Source organism: Caretta caretta, chromosome 6, assembly GCF_965140235.1.
Source record: "Caretta caretta isolate rCarCar2 chromosome 6, rCarCar1.hap1, whole genome shotgun sequence".
NCBI classification, from domain to species: Eukaryota; Metazoa; Chordata; order Testudines; family Cheloniidae; genus Caretta; species Caretta caretta.
In genome coordinates this window covers 117299677-117318550 of record NC_134211.1, presented here as the reverse complement: position 1 = coordinate 117318550, position 18874 = coordinate 117299677, and the positions used below count along the sequence as shown (strand labels likewise).

General features: G+C 41.9%; 1 protein-coding gene and 1 non-coding gene across 6 annotated transcripts in view; one reads left to right on the top strand and one right to left on the bottom strand.

Annotated features, from left to right (window-relative positions):
- Positions 1 to 14468, bottom strand: part of PPP2R5E (protein phosphatase 2 regulatory subunit B'epsilon) — a 103606-nt gene extending 89138 nt beyond the window's left edge. For 3 of the 5 annotated variants that reach the window (XM_048854491.2, XM_048854492.2, XM_048854488.2), the window contains exons 1-2: positions 14002 to 14131; positions 10421 to 10584 (exon numbers count right to left, since the gene is read on the bottom strand). In XM_048854491.2, the coding sequence (XP_048710448.1) occupies positions 10421 to 10577 (157 nt within the window). In that variant the 5' untranslated portion in view covers positions 10578 to 10584; positions 14002 to 14131. Of the gene's footprint in view, positions 1 to 10420; positions 10585 to 14001 lie in introns of all 5 variants that reach the window. The other 2 variants (XM_048854490.2, XM_048854486.2) reach the window with 2 other exon arrangements.
- Positions 14469 to 14565: 97 nt separating this feature from the next.
- LOC125638732 (uncharacterized) overlaps positions 14566 to 18874 on the top strand; it is a 59723-nt gene continuing 55414 nt past the window's right edge. Inside the window, exon 1 of the transcript XR_012669097.1 lies at positions 14566 to 15015. This is a non-coding gene — a transcript (uncharacterized LOC125638732). The remainder of the gene's footprint in view (positions 15016 to 18874) is intronic.

Genomic DNA, 18874 nt, shown 5'->3' with positions numbered 1-18874 from the left:
GCCTCCAAAGCAGCTGAAAGCAGACTGAAAGAATCACTGTAACAGATCTGTGGACCTCAGTGAGATGACTAACAAACTACTTTGTCTTACTCAAGTAGCTAATTTTATTGACTGTGATTGGAAGGATCACTCTAACCCAAAGTGTGTTGCAAGTTTCTTTTAAAGGGGTCACCAGGGCTGTTCTTTGACACCCTGCCACCAGGGGCAGAAGCTGAAGCCCGAGCCCCACCATCTGGGACTGAAGCCAACACATGAGCAACTTAGCTTCACTTGGTCCCCTCTGGAATGGGGCCATAGGCAATTGCCCTGCTTATCGTCCCCTAACGCCGGCCCTCATTCTAGACTCTAAAGAATCTAGTGTAATACAGGACACTGGAATTGTGTAGTAATTTTTGTTGTCAGAAGTAGGTTGCAATGCAATGAAGTTTTGAGAACCCCTGCCAACCCATCCCAAGCATTCATAGTCTGGAATGCTATTGTCAATATGCAAGAGAACATAGCACCCTCTAGTGGCTTCAAAAACACTGCAGCCCACAGAAGACAGAAAAAGAGGGGGGAAAGAAAAGTGGAGGAAGGTGAGGAGAAAAGTGATAAAAAGAAAGGGAGGGGGAGGAAGGCCTGACAAGGAAAATTGAAGAGGGGAAAGATAACTGTATTAATCCTCCAATTGAGGAATGTTTTCCACATAGACCAGCTAGTCTAATTGAAAACGTAAGTCTGCTCCTCAAAGACTAGCCTAACCCTAAAATACCGTTTGAAAATATCTCTGATAATAAGCCTCCCATCTATAGCATGTAGCCCTCAAAACATCCAGCAATTAAATTAAGTTTGCTGCATTGGCTAAATTTCGTCTGGTTGTAACAACAGGTTTTTCAAACTTTGCAACTGGAAACAAATGGAACTGAACAAATGGAAAATATAAGTTACCATATTAACCACAAGAGTTAACTGTTCAAAATTAAAACTGTGCAATACTTCTTGGAGAGATCAGTCTCTTTACAAAAAGATCATTCACAACATATCTAAGCCATATTGCAGAAATTTTAAAAACATCCTGAGTGAAGAGAATCTAAACTATTTCTAGAGAAAACTAAATAGAAGTTTATGTATTCCCATTCGATGCTTAGAGCGTCTGCGTAAAAGGAAAGTAGAAATATTACTTCTCCCTGACCCTGAATCATTTCTGACCCAATTTCCAAGCTATTCCAAATACCAATTGATTTTACAGTGCTGTATATCCAACCCACAGTACCCTTTCTAATACAATATAACCTGCAAAACAATACTTACATAACCCTGAAAGCAACACACATACAGAACCAGATTGCAACCAGTATTTTAAAACCTAAAAATACAACAGTTCTGGTATCCGCATATACAGTAAGAAACAAGAAATCAAACCAGAGTTAAACTTGACCTATGACAGTGCAAATGAGGCAGAGGTCCCTAGTGACAGAAAAAGGGCCAGGATGGAGTGACACAAAGCAGTTAGATCACTCTTTTGGATGGCGGTGGATAGTGCATTGTCAGAACTCACAATACATACCTCCAAGACATCCACAAGATTCTTCAGCAAAACCAAGATAGACAAAATTTCAAACACATACTCCCACAAAAAAAATGTTTTAAAGAAAACAATCATTATATCTTTCAGGTGTTTTTCATGCATCATAAAGAAGTGAAGGACACAAACACGTTCCTAAAATCCTCTGCAGGTCACCTTAGACCATAAGAAAGGCCATACTGGGTCAGACCAATGGTCCATCTAGCCCACCATCTTCCGACAGTGGCCAATGTCAGGTGCCTCAGAGGGAATAAACACAACAGGCAATCATCAAGTAATCCATCCCCTCTCGTCCAGTCCCACCTTCTGTTGTGTCCCTAACCATCTTGGCTAATAACCATAGATGGACTTATTCTCCATGAACTTACTGATTCCTTTTTGAACCCAGTTATACTTTAGGCCTTTACAACATCCCATGGGTGATGAGCTCCACAGGTTGACTATGCATTGTGTAAAGAAATACTTCCTTATGTTTGTGTTAAACCTACTGGCTATTAATTTCATTGGGTGACCCCCTCACCCCCATTATTGTGTTTGTGAAGGGGTAAATAACACTTCCCTATTCGCTTTCTCCATAAATTTCATGATTTTATAGATCTCTATCGAATCCCCCCTTCGTTGTCTCTTTTCCAAGCTGAGAAGTCCCAGTCTTTCTGTTCCACACTCCTAATCACTTTTGTTGCTCTTCTCTGTACCTTTCCCAATTCTAGTATATCTTTTTTAATACTGCATGCAATATTCAAGGTGTGTGCATACCATGGATTTACATAGGGGTATTATTAAATTTTCTGTTTTATTATCTATACCTTTCCTAATGGTTCCTAACAGTCTGTTAGCTTGTTTGACTGCCACCGCACACCGAGCACATGTTTTGCGAGAACTATCCAGTGACTACAAGATCTCATTCTTGAGTGGTAACAGTTAATTTAGAACCCATCATTTTGTATGTATAGCTGGGATTATTTTTTCCAATATGCGTTGCAGCTTAACAAACTATAACATTTTATATCTAACTACAGTTTACAACAAACAACATAAAATAGATAAGGGATTAAGAATGCAAATGTTATGTACATTTCACTGTTTTAATCAAAATCTGAAAACAAACCAGTGCTCTAGCTAATATACAACTTTGAACTATTTTTTGATCATACACTGTCAGCAGCAGACATTTTTCTGAAAACAATTTTGTATTAGGGAATATAATTAAACATTCTAATTGGGAGATCAGTCCTGAAAGTGACTATTTCAACACTGGAAATATATTGACCTTACACTTTCCCATCATCCCTCAATCCCCACTTCTTACAAAATACCAGTGAACTAGTGATGACAGCTAGGTCAGGAGCCAAAATAATTTTTTTAAAACTAAAACAACTCAATACTTTTGAGCTGGGAGCTGTGGGGTTTCCCCTCTGCCCGTGGCAGCTGGAAGCTTATGCCGCCCCCACCTCCACCCACGGCGACTGGGAGCTGCAGAGACACCATATTTCCCAAAGAGAAAACAGGACACCGAGAGCTGCTAGCCCAAGGTGTTCTCTCTCCCAAGCCCCCGCAAAAGGCTGTTGCCCATTGCTGGAACCCTCAGGAGTCTGTCACCTGTCACTGGAACCTTACAGGGAGCCACCTGTCACTGGAACCCTGCCAGGGTCCTGCTGCCTGCCAGCTCCGGAGTCCAGCAGCCCCTTGGGCTGAAGCAGAGAATGGTATGGAGGTCTCTGGAAGTCACGGAACCCATGACTTCCATTACCTCTGTGACATAAATGTAGCCTTACTTATGTTAAATTACACTGCAAGCTCCTCAAGGCAGGGACCATCTCTTCCTATGTATTTACAGAATAACTAGCACAAAGAAGCCAGCAATACAAACAATAACGCTGTACAGCCACATCTGTTACTTCTACTTTTTGTTTTAAAATTGCTGGAAAACATTTGGAAAGCATCTCTCCTCTCCAGTTCTCCAGGAAGATCCCAACACAAGTAGACTGTGCTCCTTATATGCACAAAACTGATATTAGTAAGAGTGCTCCATGTGTACACACTTGATATTCTAAAAAGAAAATCACAATTAAGACTCACCACATGGATTGGAGAGGAGAGTTTTGCCCAATATTTTCAAGAAATTAATAGTGACTTAAAAATAGTAAGACATACCAATATAATTAAGAACGTAGCACAAAAAAGTAAAAAGGCTTTTTAAAAACAGGACTATTAAATCATAATTACTTTGCAAGCAATGCAAACATAACAGAAAGCTAATCAATTACATAGTACAAAGAATACCACAGAATGACGGAGATTCATACAGTCTATGTAAGGCTGAAACACCTGTTGCTTCATTAAACAGCCAAATATGACAACATACAAATTTGAAAATATGTATGCACACTAGAAAAGGCCAGTGGTCCAAAACCTATCAGGAGCTGATATTTATAAAAGTACTGGGGAGGGGAGGGAAACACTACACACCTTTACTACTCCACCTACTTAATACTTAGTTATAGGCAATTTACTAAGGGGCAAATGCTGCCCCTTCTTCTATATCTGGAATCACCAATCATTCCCCTATAGACTAGAGACAGCCAGCAAGGGTAGAGGTTATTTCCTCTGACCAATCTTTGAGTTCCCTTGTATCTTTGCTCTAAGATAAGGACAGGGCTTCCCCCAAAATAAAGATGAAGTAATAAGTGTGGACATTTGCTTATATTAAGGTTATCAATATTAACCTGTCACTCACTAAGACCCTAATCCTTTAAACACTCCTATTAACATCCCAGTGGAGTCAACTGAACTACTCACATGTGAAGTTATACACAACTAAGTCTTTGAAGGAATGGGTCCAAGAAAGAACAAAGATTTGAGGGAAGAGACTGGGTGAATATGAGCTACCTTTCATCTAACAAAAAAAAAAAAAAAAAAGACTCTTTAAAAAAGAAAAAAAAAAAACCTAAGGAAAGGTGCAATCGATCTTAGCATCTTCTCAAAAAGAATACAGTTTCTAATGAAGAAAACAGAATGGGTGGTCTCCTCAATACACAGCAACATAAACCAGTCAATGTATGGAGTATCCCATTATACTACCTATTTATCTGTGAACACATAAGGAAAATGAAATAAACAAAGGAAAAAAATTACACACACATTTAACGTTATCAGAGATATGGAAGAAAATTACATCATTTCTGTGGATGTTCATTTCTTCATATCACTCACAATTAACTTCCATTTTTAACCTTTCATCTAATGTTTTTGCAAGATATCATGACAGCAAAAAGAAAATAAATTAAAATAGAAGCCTCAAAGCTTTATTTTTTAGGGCGATATGAACTATGGTGCCTTTGAGAGCAAGAAGCACACCCAGTCAACAGACAAACATTAAATGTTTCAAAAAAAGGGAATTTAGTTCACTGATGGAATGTTCCAAAAGCACACAAATTTTGGAGATACCTAAAGACATTTTTAAAAAAAGGCATTCCATAATCATCAGATATACAAATGCAAAAATTCAATTTAAACAATGCATATGCAGTAACAAGAGTGCAGGAAAATGGAAGAAAATGGATGGAGTTTCACCACAGATTTGGAGAAAACCATGAAGTAATGTTTACAAGTATTTAAAATAAAACTATAAAAGTTTAAGATATGGGATAATACCTGCCTCCCTCACAGGGGTAAAACAAGGATTATGGCCCCAATCCTGAACTCTATGCATGTAGATGGACCCTTCTGCCCACAAGGAGGCCACTAAAGTCAATGAGCCTCTGAAAGAATCCCAAGGTTCCACCTGTGTAGATCCAACTGCAGGACAGATATCTTAGTTAGCATTTGAAGATGAAAAGCACAACTAAATCCCAAGTTTTTATGATTATGTAAGAAGGTTGTCTAATGGAGAGATCACAGGACTGTAAGTCAGGAGTTCTGGGCTCTATTCCCAATTGTGCCAATACTGCACTGTGTGATCTCGGACTTATTAATGGTATTGGCATTTGTAAAGCATTCCAAGTAACTAAAGTGAAAAGTACCATATAAAAGCAAAGTTTCAGAGTAGCAGCCGCGTTAGTCTGTATTCGAAAAAGAAAAGGAGTACTCGTGGCACCTTAGAGACTAACCAATTTATTTGAGCATAAGCTTTCGTGAGCTATAGCTCACTGCATCCGATGAAGTGAGCTCTAGCTCACAAAAGCTTATACTCAAATAAATTTGTTAGTCTCTAAGGTGCCACATGTACTCCTTTTCTTTTTATATAAATGAAAAGTAATCCATTCCCAATGAAATCAACAGAACTACTAATGTAAGAGCTAAATGTTTCACTTTTCACTATGTAAGAATAATAAATATAAACGTGATTACGGGTTGCAGGATTGGAGCCTATAATTATGACATAATAATGAGGGAAGATAAATAATATTCTTATGATAAGACAAAGGCGAGATCAAATGTAATTGTACTTGGAAAAACGAAAGACCACATCCCACAGTCCTTACTCAGGCAAAACTCCCATTGAAGTTGATGGGATTTTTGCCTCAGTAAGACCTTCAGCACTTAGCCTAAAGATAGGCTTTTATAAGAAGATCATAATAAAACTTGACCGATAAAGAAAACAATACAATAAATCATATATATAACAAAATGTGCAACAAAATGTTCCCTTTTCAGACAGTGCTTCCTTTTTGCTGTTACAGAAATAGTTTCCATGGTATTAAACGATTTAATAAATGTATTAGTACCTCAATACATTTCATAATATTGCAGTAGCAAAGCGATTGGTGAAGGAGGACTTTCCCTCTCTGTTTTGGGAAAAGTAAAAAAAACTTTTCCAAAATTAAAATTAACCTTCAAGCTGAAATTTCTTGTCAGCCTAAATGTGAAATAGTTTTAGGCTAGGCCTACATTATAAACTTATATTGGCATAACTACACCCCTCAGGGGTGCGAAAAATCCACACCCCTGGGTGATGCAGTTATACTGACCTAATCCATGGGGCAGACAGCGCTATGTCAATAGAAGGGCTTCTTCCATTGACACAGCTACCCCCTCTCACAGAGATGGATTAACTACGCCAATAGGAGAAGCTCTCCTGTCAGTGTAGTAGCTACACAGAGCAGCTGCAGCATTTTAAGTGTAGACTTGCTCTTGGAAAAACAAAGAACAGGCAAACAGAATTATACTAAGGTATCAAAGAATATGGAACAGGGTGGACGGGGGATGTTTATTCCTGATGTACTTTACATTTGTCCTGATAGTACAAAATAGTTTGAATTTAAAATTTCACAGTTGTCACTTATCTCATCTTCCCTAAGAAATCAATTACTTTACTCGATGAAACTAGACATGTTTTTATGACAGAAAAAACAGTGTGCAGTACATTCTTTTCCTATTCAATTTCAGTGCACACCACTCAGCACATCCTTAAGCGCACATACAAGTATAAGGCAGCACTGGAAAGAGTCTGGAAAGTCTAGCAGCACTTTGGTTAGGTTTTGGTGCTTGATATTGAAATATATATACAGTATATTTTTTACCTCCTTCCCACCAACTTCTCCTTTGTAGCTTGCACCCGTATTGATCTACTTCTAGATATGTCTACAACACAACCAACACAATGTCTGAGGCAAACCAATGTTAATTAAAACAAAATAACCTCCAAACAAAAACCACACAAACAACAAAAAATCACACACCAGACAAGCAAAACCAATTATTTCATGATTAAACAGACAAGACTTGAAGGTCAACAAAGCAAAGCTGTGTTGTTGGACTACCGGATTGAGATTGGAATATAAATTCCAGAGATGAGGCCTCTCCATTGAGACTGCTCTCCCACAAACTCCCAAATCTAGGGGAACTGTCAGCTCTGACAATCTCAACAGCCCCTTTTAAAAGGCAAAAAAGGCAGCCTTTAAGGTAGTCAGAACCCACACTATACTATCGGGTGGTCAAAGTGTGGCTCATGAGCCATGTGCAGCTCTTTTACAGTTGAAGTGCAGCTTGCGGAGCCCTCAACGCCCCCCAATTCTCCATTTATCAGACTGGGGCAGGGGGGACCCCAGGCTTCTGCCCTACGGCTGGTGGGGTTAGGGGCTTCTGCCACAGATGACTGGTGCCTGCTGAGAATGGGGGGGCACAATTTAAAGGCCATCCCATCCTCCCTCCCCCCCTCCCCCAAGAGCTTGAATCATGCCCCCTCAGGAGGTGCTGGGAGGGAGGGGAGCTGCTGACTTGTGGGGCTGCCGGCAGGCACTGGGGGGGGGAGGGAGGAAGGGAGAGGAGCTTATCCACATGGCTGCTGGTGGGTGCTGAGCACCCATCATTTTTTTCCCCATGGGTGCTCCAGCCCTGGAGCACCCACGGAGTCAGAGCCTATGCCCTCAGTGGCCCTTCCCTGCAGCTCCCAGGTAGTAGCTCTGCATGGACAGGCAGCAGAAAAAGTAACATCTCCCCCGGCAGTTTGCCACTGCTTCTCCCCACTGCTGCAGCTTCTAGCTTGCCGGCTCCACCAGCTGCCTTGCAAGGAGGGAGCCTGATGGCACCATGTGACCAAGCAGATCAAAAAACCCTGGCAAAAATCGGGGGGGGTGGCACTTTACCCCCCCCCCAATCACCTCTGGCAGCAGGGGTGGGGGGGGAGGAGTCTCCCACCTGTCAGGGCTCATGGCTGAAGCCCCAGCAGGCGTGCCCCGACTCTCGAACTTCTGAAGATTGTCATATGTGGCTGGGAGGGTCAGTAAGTTTGGCCACCCCTGCCAATTAGGAATCCATAAAATTTACCAATATCTTCAATCACATGCTCTTATTAATGTTCTTATTCCTATCTGAGAGAACCATACAAACAATAGGGGGAATAATTAAGTCAATGGGAAATTTACTGAAGTCCATGGAATTATCCTTATGTTTCAAGTCAAAGACAAGCCAAAGAGTTTGCAGGATTGGGACCTAACAGCCTATCCAAGGGAAACAGTGAAACTGACTATACACAAAGGGTTGGCAATGCATATGTTAAGTAAAAGTTAAATATATATTCATATTTTTCACTCCTTTCAGCTTTAGTAATACTGGGTATTACTGGTAACAATAATAGGTAAAGTGTATTATAGCAAAAGTGTGAATTTTAGTTGATGGTGTCCCTTCAATAGATATAACCTATCTGAAGCAGCAGTATTAGGCCCAAATCCCACAAATGAATCACCACAGGTGGACCCTTGTGTCAGCATGAAGGGCCTCCCATGAAATCAATGAGAAATAACTTACAAGATCAAATCTTCAGTTTGTAAGCCGGGGCACTGTAACCACTGCTTATTATACTAATCTTAATTCTTTCACCGATATTTAGTGCTCCATGTTTGTCGTATTCACACACTGTCTCTTGCAGTAACAGTTAAGTCCCAACCCTGCAAACACACACATTCTTAACTTGACCAGCATGAGTAACCTCACTGATTTCAATGCGTATACTCATGGTAGTCAAGTTAAGAATGTGTGTAAGTGTTTGCAGGGTTGGGGCCTTAGATAGTAGGGGCCAAATTTTCGTTATATGTGCATAAAGTGCCTCGTGTATTCCTTGAATGAATCACTAGGAGCCACTACAATACAAATAATTAATAACAGTTGTAGCAACAGTTTGCTCATTTTTATATAAAATGTAAATCTATTTAATTTCCAAAATTTAGTCAAATTAAGGAAAGGGCAAATTGTCCTTCTTTATGAACCAGAGTCGTAGGTATTTCAAAAAAGAAAGTGTCAGGGATGACAGGCCTAAAATTTAACTTACAATTAAAATACTATTTTTAAAAAGTTATTTGGCTCCTGATGTTAAAAACTCTAGTAGCTCCACAAAAAAAGTTCTCAGACATGTTATAAAAATGACAACTCCACTGAGAAATCCACTAACAAAAATTCAGGCAACCTGGTTTTCTCTCAATTGATAGATGCATATAGAAGTGTGTATTTTTCATGTGTTTATCCTTTCTTGCGAGCAAGCAGGGTGGCAGGATTCTGGTCAGAGCAGGTCCTTTACATATTTAAATACTTTGACTAAACACAAAAGTATCAGACAAGTAGAGAGAAGGGATGTGGGAAATGTACATATCTGCAAAACAAAACAAAGGCGATAGGCCTAAACCTACTAGCTCTTGACAATGTCCAGAATTATGAACTTCGATATCAGCTACCACAATGATCAACTCTAATATTAACTTTAGTTAACTGTACTTATTTTCTTCCCTTGTAAACAAAAAGTAGAATGAGAAAACCTAGAAATCTGCATTTGACCACTTAAGTCTCTTCAATAACAGTTTTGGAAGGCTGAATGGATGACAAAATGAAAAATACACACATCCTTTTCCCTGCAAGGACATGATTCTAAGAGCTGCTCTGCCCCCCAGATTTGTACTAAAAATCAGTGGGAGTTGAGAGCACTTAGCTCCCTGCAGAAAGTGCTTGGCAGATCACAGAATTCAATGCTAAATTAATATCATTCACATCTGCTAATGAATCATCTTCTCATTTAAAAACTATTGCCACATTGGATTAAACGTTAAGGGTTGATAACCTAAAATATGAGCAAAAAGCTTGTGCCTTCAGACTGCCAGCAATGGTTCTGTTAGTATTAGAAATCAGAACTTCCACAAGTATTGCAAACAGTAAACACATATCCATTCATAGATGCAAGTTTTCATTTTTAATATATTAATTGATGCCAATTTTTTTTAGCTTAATAAATATTAATATGGCATGAACTGTTTCTCACTCACAGGTCAAATCCCCCCTCAAATTTCTGTTATAATACCTTTTAGCACAATCTAGATGTCTACTGTAAAATAAAAATATTTTAATCATACAACTGATCTTGAGCCTTACCTTTTAGAAAAGGCAGAGGAGTTAATTCAATAGGCTTGCTCTGAGACCTAAACTGGGAGGAGCTTTGTGACCTCTTCTGTCTGGCTTTTCTGACGGACTTCCGAGAAAATCCGTCTACTTTATCCACTGACGGAGGAGTGGTTGGTGCTGAGGACATATCCCTACTGAAGGGAAACACACATTATAAATACATTCCCAGTGGATGAAAACAGGTAAAGATTAAATGAGTTTGTCAAGAGCCACCTCCTTCTCCTCATTCACATCCCTCCTAAGAACCCACTTGTGACATCAAAGAGAGATGGTCCATCAATTTACATATAGGCCTTATGAACTAGCTTCATGGTACTATTGTAATTCTTGTCCGTTCTCTCCCCTATTTTGTCTATGGCCCTCACTTGTTACATCATGTCTGAATTTAGGCACTGATTCTGCAATCAGATCCACACATGTGGACACATGTGTATCCATCAAGATCAGTTGATGTCTATGGAACTCCACAGAGGTCCGGGAGTATGCCTGTGTAGACCTGTCTGCAGGATCAAAGCCTTCGATCATAAGCTTTTTGGGTCACAAAATATCTTTTACTTGTTTTCACAAAGCACCATGCACACTTCTAGGAGCTCAAAAATAATAATGAATTTTAATATTAAAGTCACAACTACTTTATAGGACAATTAAAAACAAATAAAATTCAGTTTACTATCCATAAAGAAAGGTGGGTGTTTTGTGGAAACATTAAGTTCTCTAAAATAGACTGCTATGCTTTAAAACCAAAGAAAGTTCACTAGGTTTGGTCTACACTAGCAAGTTATGTTGGTGTAACTACATCACTTGGGATGTGGAAAATCCACGTCCATGAGCAATGCAGTTATACTGACCTAACTCCCGTGTAGACAGCACTATGTCAAAGGGAGGGGCTCACCTGTTAATATAGCTACCGCCTCTCAACAACCAAATTCTTGATTTTTACCAGGCTTGCCTTCTCTGACAAAAAAGTTAAACCACATTTTCTCAGTGAAGTGGAAAGAACAGATTTAAGAAAAAAGATTTAGCCCCAGATCCAGCAAACACTTACACGTGTTCAACTTTAATCAGCAGAGCTACTCACAGTAGTCACAGATTCATAGATATTAAGGTCAGAAGGGACCATTATGATCATCTAGTCCGACCTCCTGCACAACGCAGGCCACAGAATCTCACCCACCCATTCCTGTGAAAAACCTCTCACCTATGTCTGAGCTATTGAAGTCCTCAAATCGTGGTTTAAAGACTTCAAGGAGCAGAGAATCCTCCAGCAAGTGACCCGTGCCCCATGCTACAGAGGAGGGCGAAAAACCTCCAGGGCCTCTTCCAATCTGCCCTGGAGGAAAATTCCTTCCCGACCCCAAATATGGCAATCAGCTAAACCCTGAGCATATGGGCAAGATTCACCAGCCAGATGCCCAGGAAAGAATTTCCTGTAGTAACTCAGATCCCACCCCATCTAACATCCCATCACAGGCCATTAAGTCTATTTACCATGAATATTTAAAGTTCAATTAATTACCAAAATCATGTTATCCCATCATACCATCTCCTCCATAAACTTATCGAGTTTAATCTTAAAGCCAGATAGGTTTTTTGCCCCCACTGCTTCCTTTGGAAGGCTATTCCAAAACTTCACTCCTCTGATGGTTAGAAACCTTCGTCGAATTTCAAGTCTAAACTTCCCAATGACCAGTTTATATCAATTTGTTCTTGTGTCCACATTGGTACTGAGCTTAAATAATTCCTCTCCCTCTCTGGTATTTATCCCTCTGATATATTTATAGATAGCAATCATATCTCCCCTCAGCCTTCTTTTAGTTAGGCTAAACAAGCCAAGCTCCTTGAGTCTCTTTTCATAAGACAAGTTTTCCATTCCTCGGATCATCCTAGTAGCCCTTCTCTGTACCTGTTCCAGTTAAATGTGTGTAAATGTTTCCAGGATCAGGGTCTTACAGCATGTTTTTGGAAGGTCCTGAGAGCACTCAATGTCCATTGATTCCAATTATCTGAAGGACTACTATTGCTAATGGGAGTTGATTTTGCAACCTGCAGTACACCTTGAAGTCCTCATTTTGTTAAAATATTTGGGGACTGATCTGATTCATAAATAATTTAAATCAACATTATTTGGATTTTTCTTATTATGCAAAATACTTTATAAGTATGATTTTTTTTAAATTATGTAAAGATGAGGGTTGTTAAATGAAACCCTCTCAACTTTAATACGTGAAAAATTATTGTGTGTGCGCACACACACACACACAGTCTACTGAAAATATAAAATACATAACTTCTTTAAGGAACCAAGAGGAATCCCTTGATATTGGACAGTGAAGCCGGCATCATCTAAAAACAATTCTTATTTCATCAACTTAATTTTTCCTCAGGTGTGGCTTCATTATCATCCCAAATAATACATCCTATATTTAATAGGCTATGAGCAACACACTTCTATACTTGAAACAGATGTTATTTACCAACTGAAACAGATGCCAACATCACCATGACATCAAGGGGCCATGGAAGTTTCATGGGAAAATCAGACAAATTATATGGAGAAATGTTATATACTTTCACTTCAACAAACCAATTCGTGATTCCTAAGTAAGTGGAGAGTAGAGTCTCTCAAAATATACAAACACAAAAAGTTACGTTTTGTCAGCAGGACTCTGGACATAACAAAAAATGACACACATTCTAGATCTGTTATTCCTATTTCACCTAATTAAAAAAAATTTTCATCTCCTCGTCAGATGTAACTGTTAAAAAAATCTAACCATTTCCCCAGAAATATTTGTACACAGTCTCAAAATGGAATTGCTAAGAACATTAACGGACAAAGACTGGAGCAGTTCACTCAAACTGCAGGATCATTCTGTCAGCAAGAGGCTTTACCCACACTTCTCTGCTGTAAATTTAGTAACAGTTTCTCTCACCTGATTTATACATTATTAAATTCTAATTCTAATTCAACAAGACTACATCCAGCCTTAACAACATTACAGTAAACACTGGTCACTTTTTCACATTCTTAAATGATCATTTAAATGCACTGAAAAACACTATTTCCATGGGGGGGGGGAGAAGGAATGAGGTTTTTATTGAGTGCAGCACAAGTGGCGGATAACTGCATTTACAGCTATAGCTTTCTCAATAGAAAGTGTTTATTTATAACACGGGAAATTTTTTAGTATTTTGGTAAATACACAGCGACACACACTAGAGACTGTCACCGCTGGGGACAACAATAAGAGGAAAGGCGAGTGAATGTAAAAATACCGATGGATGTCACTGCAAGCGGCTAGGTAGGAGCAAGCGCCCCCACTAAGCACTCCGTGAAAGCAGGGGTGTAATTAGCTGCATTCTGACGGGTGTTACTGGGTGTCATTTCCCTCCGCCAGGGGATAAGTAACACAGCTGGACTCTATCCTTTACCACCCCCACCCCGTGACCCCCATCTTCTCCAGCGCTCCCCGATCCTCCCGCCCTTCCCGCAGCCCTTCCCCCACGCCGCGGCCGGCTCGCTGCCCTCTCGGGGCTGGGGGTGAAGTTACCTTGACCCTCCTGGCAGAGAATTCGGAGCCGAGGAGGAGAAGGCGGAGTGAGCCGGGCTCGGCGGAGCGCGGCCGATCCCTGGCGGCGGCGGCGGCCGGAGCGTCGTGCGCGCCGGGCTCTGTCCCTGCAGCTGCAGGAGCCTGTAGGCCTCGGCGGCAGCGGCCTCCTCAGCGCAGGGCGGCGTTGGCGGCGGGTTCAGGAACGGGCAGCTGCTCGGGCTCCGCTCGGTCCCGTGCGCTCGGCGCGGCCCCCTGCCTGCGATGGCTGCTGTCTCACTCACATTCCCGGCGGAGCCCTGCGGAGGGGCCTGCGGAGGGGCGGCCGAGCGCGGGCCGAGCGGAGAGGAGCCGCGGTACGGCGGGCGGGCGGGCGCGGCGAGCGGCGCTGCGGCTGGCGCTGGGGGCCTCCTCTGCCGCTGGCTGGCTGGGGGAGCGAGGGGTCCCGGCTGTCTCGGGGTCGCGCTCGGGCTCGCTCACTCCTATTGTCAGCCACTCTCACTGGGCTCCGGCCATGGCACACACACAACCGAACGTGCTGCCACCGCCCACAGCCCGCCCCCCGCACACGCCCACTCAGCCTGCTGCCGCCGCCGGGACGCGCCGCCTCATTGGCGCCCGCCGCCGGGAAGTGGGAGCGCCGCCGGCCGAGCTAGCAGAGGTACGGGGCTGGACAGGACGCGGGCGGCAAGCGCAGACCGGAGGCCGGGCACCCACCGGGCGCTACTGCTGAGCCTGGCGGCGCCTCGGCAGGAGGAGCTGGGCTTTCCCTCGGGGCTGGCGGTGCTCCACCGGGCTCCTCGTCCGCTGCCCTCGCACAGGCCGCCAGCAAGGCCTCGGACCGGGTAGCGCTGCCCGCCTGGCCCTCTAGCTCGGGGAGACCTATGCCCTACCGCGGGGCTGGCGCCCGGGTCTCTGTGCTGAAAGGCGCGCCCCGAAAAGAGACCCTCCCCGTCGGACAGGGCAAGGCCCGCTGCCCCCCGCACCCAGCCGAGCGAGGAGGGGATGCCTGCCAAGGTAAAGCCGAGCCCTCCCCGACGGAGCCCCGTAGGCCCCCGGGGTGCTCCAGAGGCCTTCTGCGGGGAGGCGCGGCTGGCCGAGCCCCGCTCTGCAGTGGGGGGGCATGAACCATGTTGTCCGGCCGGGATAAATACATTCTGCCTCCTTCCCTCCACTCCCCCTGTAGCGTCGCTGCCTCACACGTGTGTGGCGGTGGGGTGAGCTGAGCTGCTCGGCTGTTGTTTTCCCTGTGGTCTGTAGTGCCACACCAGACCCGTGTACGTGACAAGGATGGGGGGGGGGCAGGTGCTGAATACATGTGAATTTACATCCTGTCACTGAAGAAATAAAGCTGCTTTTAAAAGTATTTACAACCTTTTTTCCCCCTGCAATGTGAAAATAAAAATGGGGAAGACACTTGCTGAATTCTCCCAATGATAAGATTTATGCCAGCCCTGCATATCTTATAGTAGAGGGCACTTGGGCTTCCCAGTGCCATCAGCTTGGTGTTTTCTAATGATTTTTTTTAAAAATGGATACAGGTATATGTGTGCAACAAAGTGAGTATTTTTAATAATAGCTAATAACTTTCACATTATGGTTAAATATATATATGGCTTCTGTGTTATAAATATAATGCAGTATTTCCCCCATGATTCTGACAAAGTAAGGCCAAACCTTACTGATTTCACAAGGAAGTAGCTGGGAGTATAATGCTATAAAAACTTACTATAGGTATTCTTCCTCCCTCTCCCACCTTCACTTGCTCCTCTAACAGGTTTTTTTTTTTAAAAGATGTTCTTTGAACTATTTAAGAGGAGCGAATTTTTTTATGTGAGCTACTAAAAAGTACACATTGGTAGTTCGTAATCATGGGTAACGTATTGAAAATCATGGTAGCTACTAGTATTAAGACCACATAGATGGTCTTTGCCTCATTTTCCTTTTATGTCTTCCCTCATCCCATTTGTTCTTTATAATTGTTTCCCCCGTAGTCAAGGAGTATACAGTAGTGCCACACTAAACACAGGACGAGTTGAACTGATTGCCAGCTTCCTTGCTAGGAAACTGAGTTAGTGTGAGAGCCATGAAAGATTTAAAGCTTCACTCTTCTCATTGCTATACAGATGGACAACGAAGCACTCAGAAAAAGTGTTTAAAACAATTCCATATGACTGAGTCTAAACTGCAAAAAAAATTGTCATTTCCTGTAAAGGGACAAAAAAGTAGTACACTACCTAGCTTGTCATGTCCCCAGAAAACTTTTATTAAAAAAAAAAAACTACAAGAGACTTAGCTCTTAACTACATTAGAAAACTTGTATTGATGGAACTAAAAAACATTTAGTTACAGAAGAGCAAACCCCTAATACAGATACACTTAGATCACTTTAAATCCACTTCAACGAGTTTAGCTTACTGTAGTAATTTATGGTATTAAGCTAAATTGGTTTAAGTGAATCTATTATAGGGGTTTACACCAGTGTAACTAGATCAGTTTTTGTTATACTAGTGCAATTGTCCAATAGAGACAAGAAGTTCACCGTTTCAGTTAACAGAGTTTCACATAGTTATGTCCCTCTATGTCTATTAATTAAAATTCTCTAGATTAGCCAAATTCAGTGTCCTCCATGCAATTTGGATTATGTATAGAGAGCACTGGAGTGAGGTTTAGGAGACCTTGGCTGCTAGCCTACTGGGGACCGCAGGTAAGTTATTGAACTTGTCTATGCTTTAATTTTCTCATCTGTAAAATGGGGACAATATTTGTCTCCTTTGTGTAAAGCACTTTGATATCTACAGATGAAAGGCAGTATATAAGAAGTTATTATTCTTAAAATAAGTTCCTAGGGATAGAAGAGCTAGTAGTCAGACTACTGCGATCCACATCTCCGCAGATAGTCTCATGACCTCTCTTGCTGTTTTATATAAGTTGTTATTATTAGGTTACATAAACTTATATTAGAAAATGAATAAATCATATTTAAATGATGTATTCCATATAACTAAAAAATTGCTGTACAGGACTTGCTATTTCCATTTTGACTGTTACAGGCATGTTTATATTGTTTACTGTAATATTTATCAGTCTGATGTGGTGATGAGCATGTCAAAACCATGAGACTTACTTTTTCTTTATCTTCTGACCAGCAAATTTTCCACAACTCTTCTTTCCTTTTCTTGCAGATTAGTTTTTCTTTTCTTTCCTGGTCATGTCCCAGGAGTTCTCGTATTCCTTTAAGAGAAATACGAATCTTGACCTCAAATGTGCAGGGAGATTTGTCTGCACCCTGATGAAAAAACTGTTGTCATGTTAAAGAGACACAGCAACTTTTTTTTTTCATTTAATGCTTCATTTACATTTTGTGAAATCTGTATTTCCAAGAAATTACATATTCTGGCATCTAGGCAGCAATATAGAATATCCTAAAAATTCACAAATCTATCGTTAAAGAATAAAAGCTACCAAACAAGCAGCACCAAGTAAAGCTCAGAACCCCCAACATCTTCAAGGAAAAGCCTGTATTTATATATAAGCCTTTCAACATGCCCTAAAGGTTGAGGGGCAAAAAAGGCACTCTATTGGACCGTAGCATTCCTCCACTGATATATCCCTATCCTGAATGAATGAGTTGCAGGACTGTCATCTCAAACATCCCAGGTCATCCTGTGAGAGAGAGGTGTTCTCTACAACTGCACTGCTCAATTCTTGCTGCACAATGTGAGCCCAATTAAATTTTCGTTTTCCTTCAGGAAAGTGCAACTATGAGCCTTTAAAACAGATTTTAAAAGAAATTTTCAAAGGTAGCTTGTTTTACTTTTAAGAATAGGCATTAAAAGGATCTGTGGAGAATGGTCTGTCCAGCTCAACATCTATAGTGCCAAAACAGTACTGGTGGGCAGAGTCTACTCTGCACCAATTACTCCCAGGTTTGGTCTGCCCAGAAGTTTCAAAGTGTGACTAAATATCCACTATCTAGGAAAAAGAAAAGGAGTATAGAATCATAGAATCATAGAATATAAGGGTTGGAAGGGACCCCAGAAGGTCATCTAGTCCAACCCCCTGCTCAAAGCAGGACCAATTCCCAGTTAAATCATCCCAGCCAGGGCTTTGTCAAGCCTGACCTTAAAAACCTCTAAGGAAGGAGATTCTACCACCTCCCTAGGTAACGCATTCCAGTGTTTCACCACCCTCATAGTGAAAAAGTTTTTCCTAATATCCAATCTAAACCTCCCCCACTGCAGCTTGAGACCATTACTCCTCGTTCTGTCATCTGATACCATTGAGAACAGTCTAGAGCCATCCTCTTTGGAACCCCCTTTCAGGTAGTTGAAAACAGCTATCAAATCCCCCCTCATTCTTCTCTTCTGCAGGCTAAACAATCCCAGCTCCCTCAGCCTCTCCTCATAACTCATGTGTTCCAGACCCCTAATCATTTTTGTTGCCCTTCGCTGGACTCTCTCCAATTTATCCACATCCTTCTTGAAGTGTGGGGCCCAAAACTGGACACAGTACTCCAGATGAGGCCTCACCAATGTCGAATAGAGGGGAACGATCACGTCCCTCGATCTGCTCGCTATGCCCCTACTTATACATCCCAAAATGCCATTGGCCTTCTTGGCAACAAGGGCACACTGCTGGCTCATATCCAGCTTCTCGTCCACTGTCACCCCTAGGTCCTTTTCCGCAGAACTGCTGCCTAGCCATTCGGTCCCTAGTCTGTAGCTGTGCATTGGGTTCTTCCGTCCTAAGTGCAGGACCCTGCACTTATCCTTATTGAACCTCATCAGATTTCTTTTGGCCCAATCCTCCAATTTGTCTAGGTCCTTCTGTATCCTATCCCTCCCCTCCAGCGTATCTACCACTCCTCCCAGTT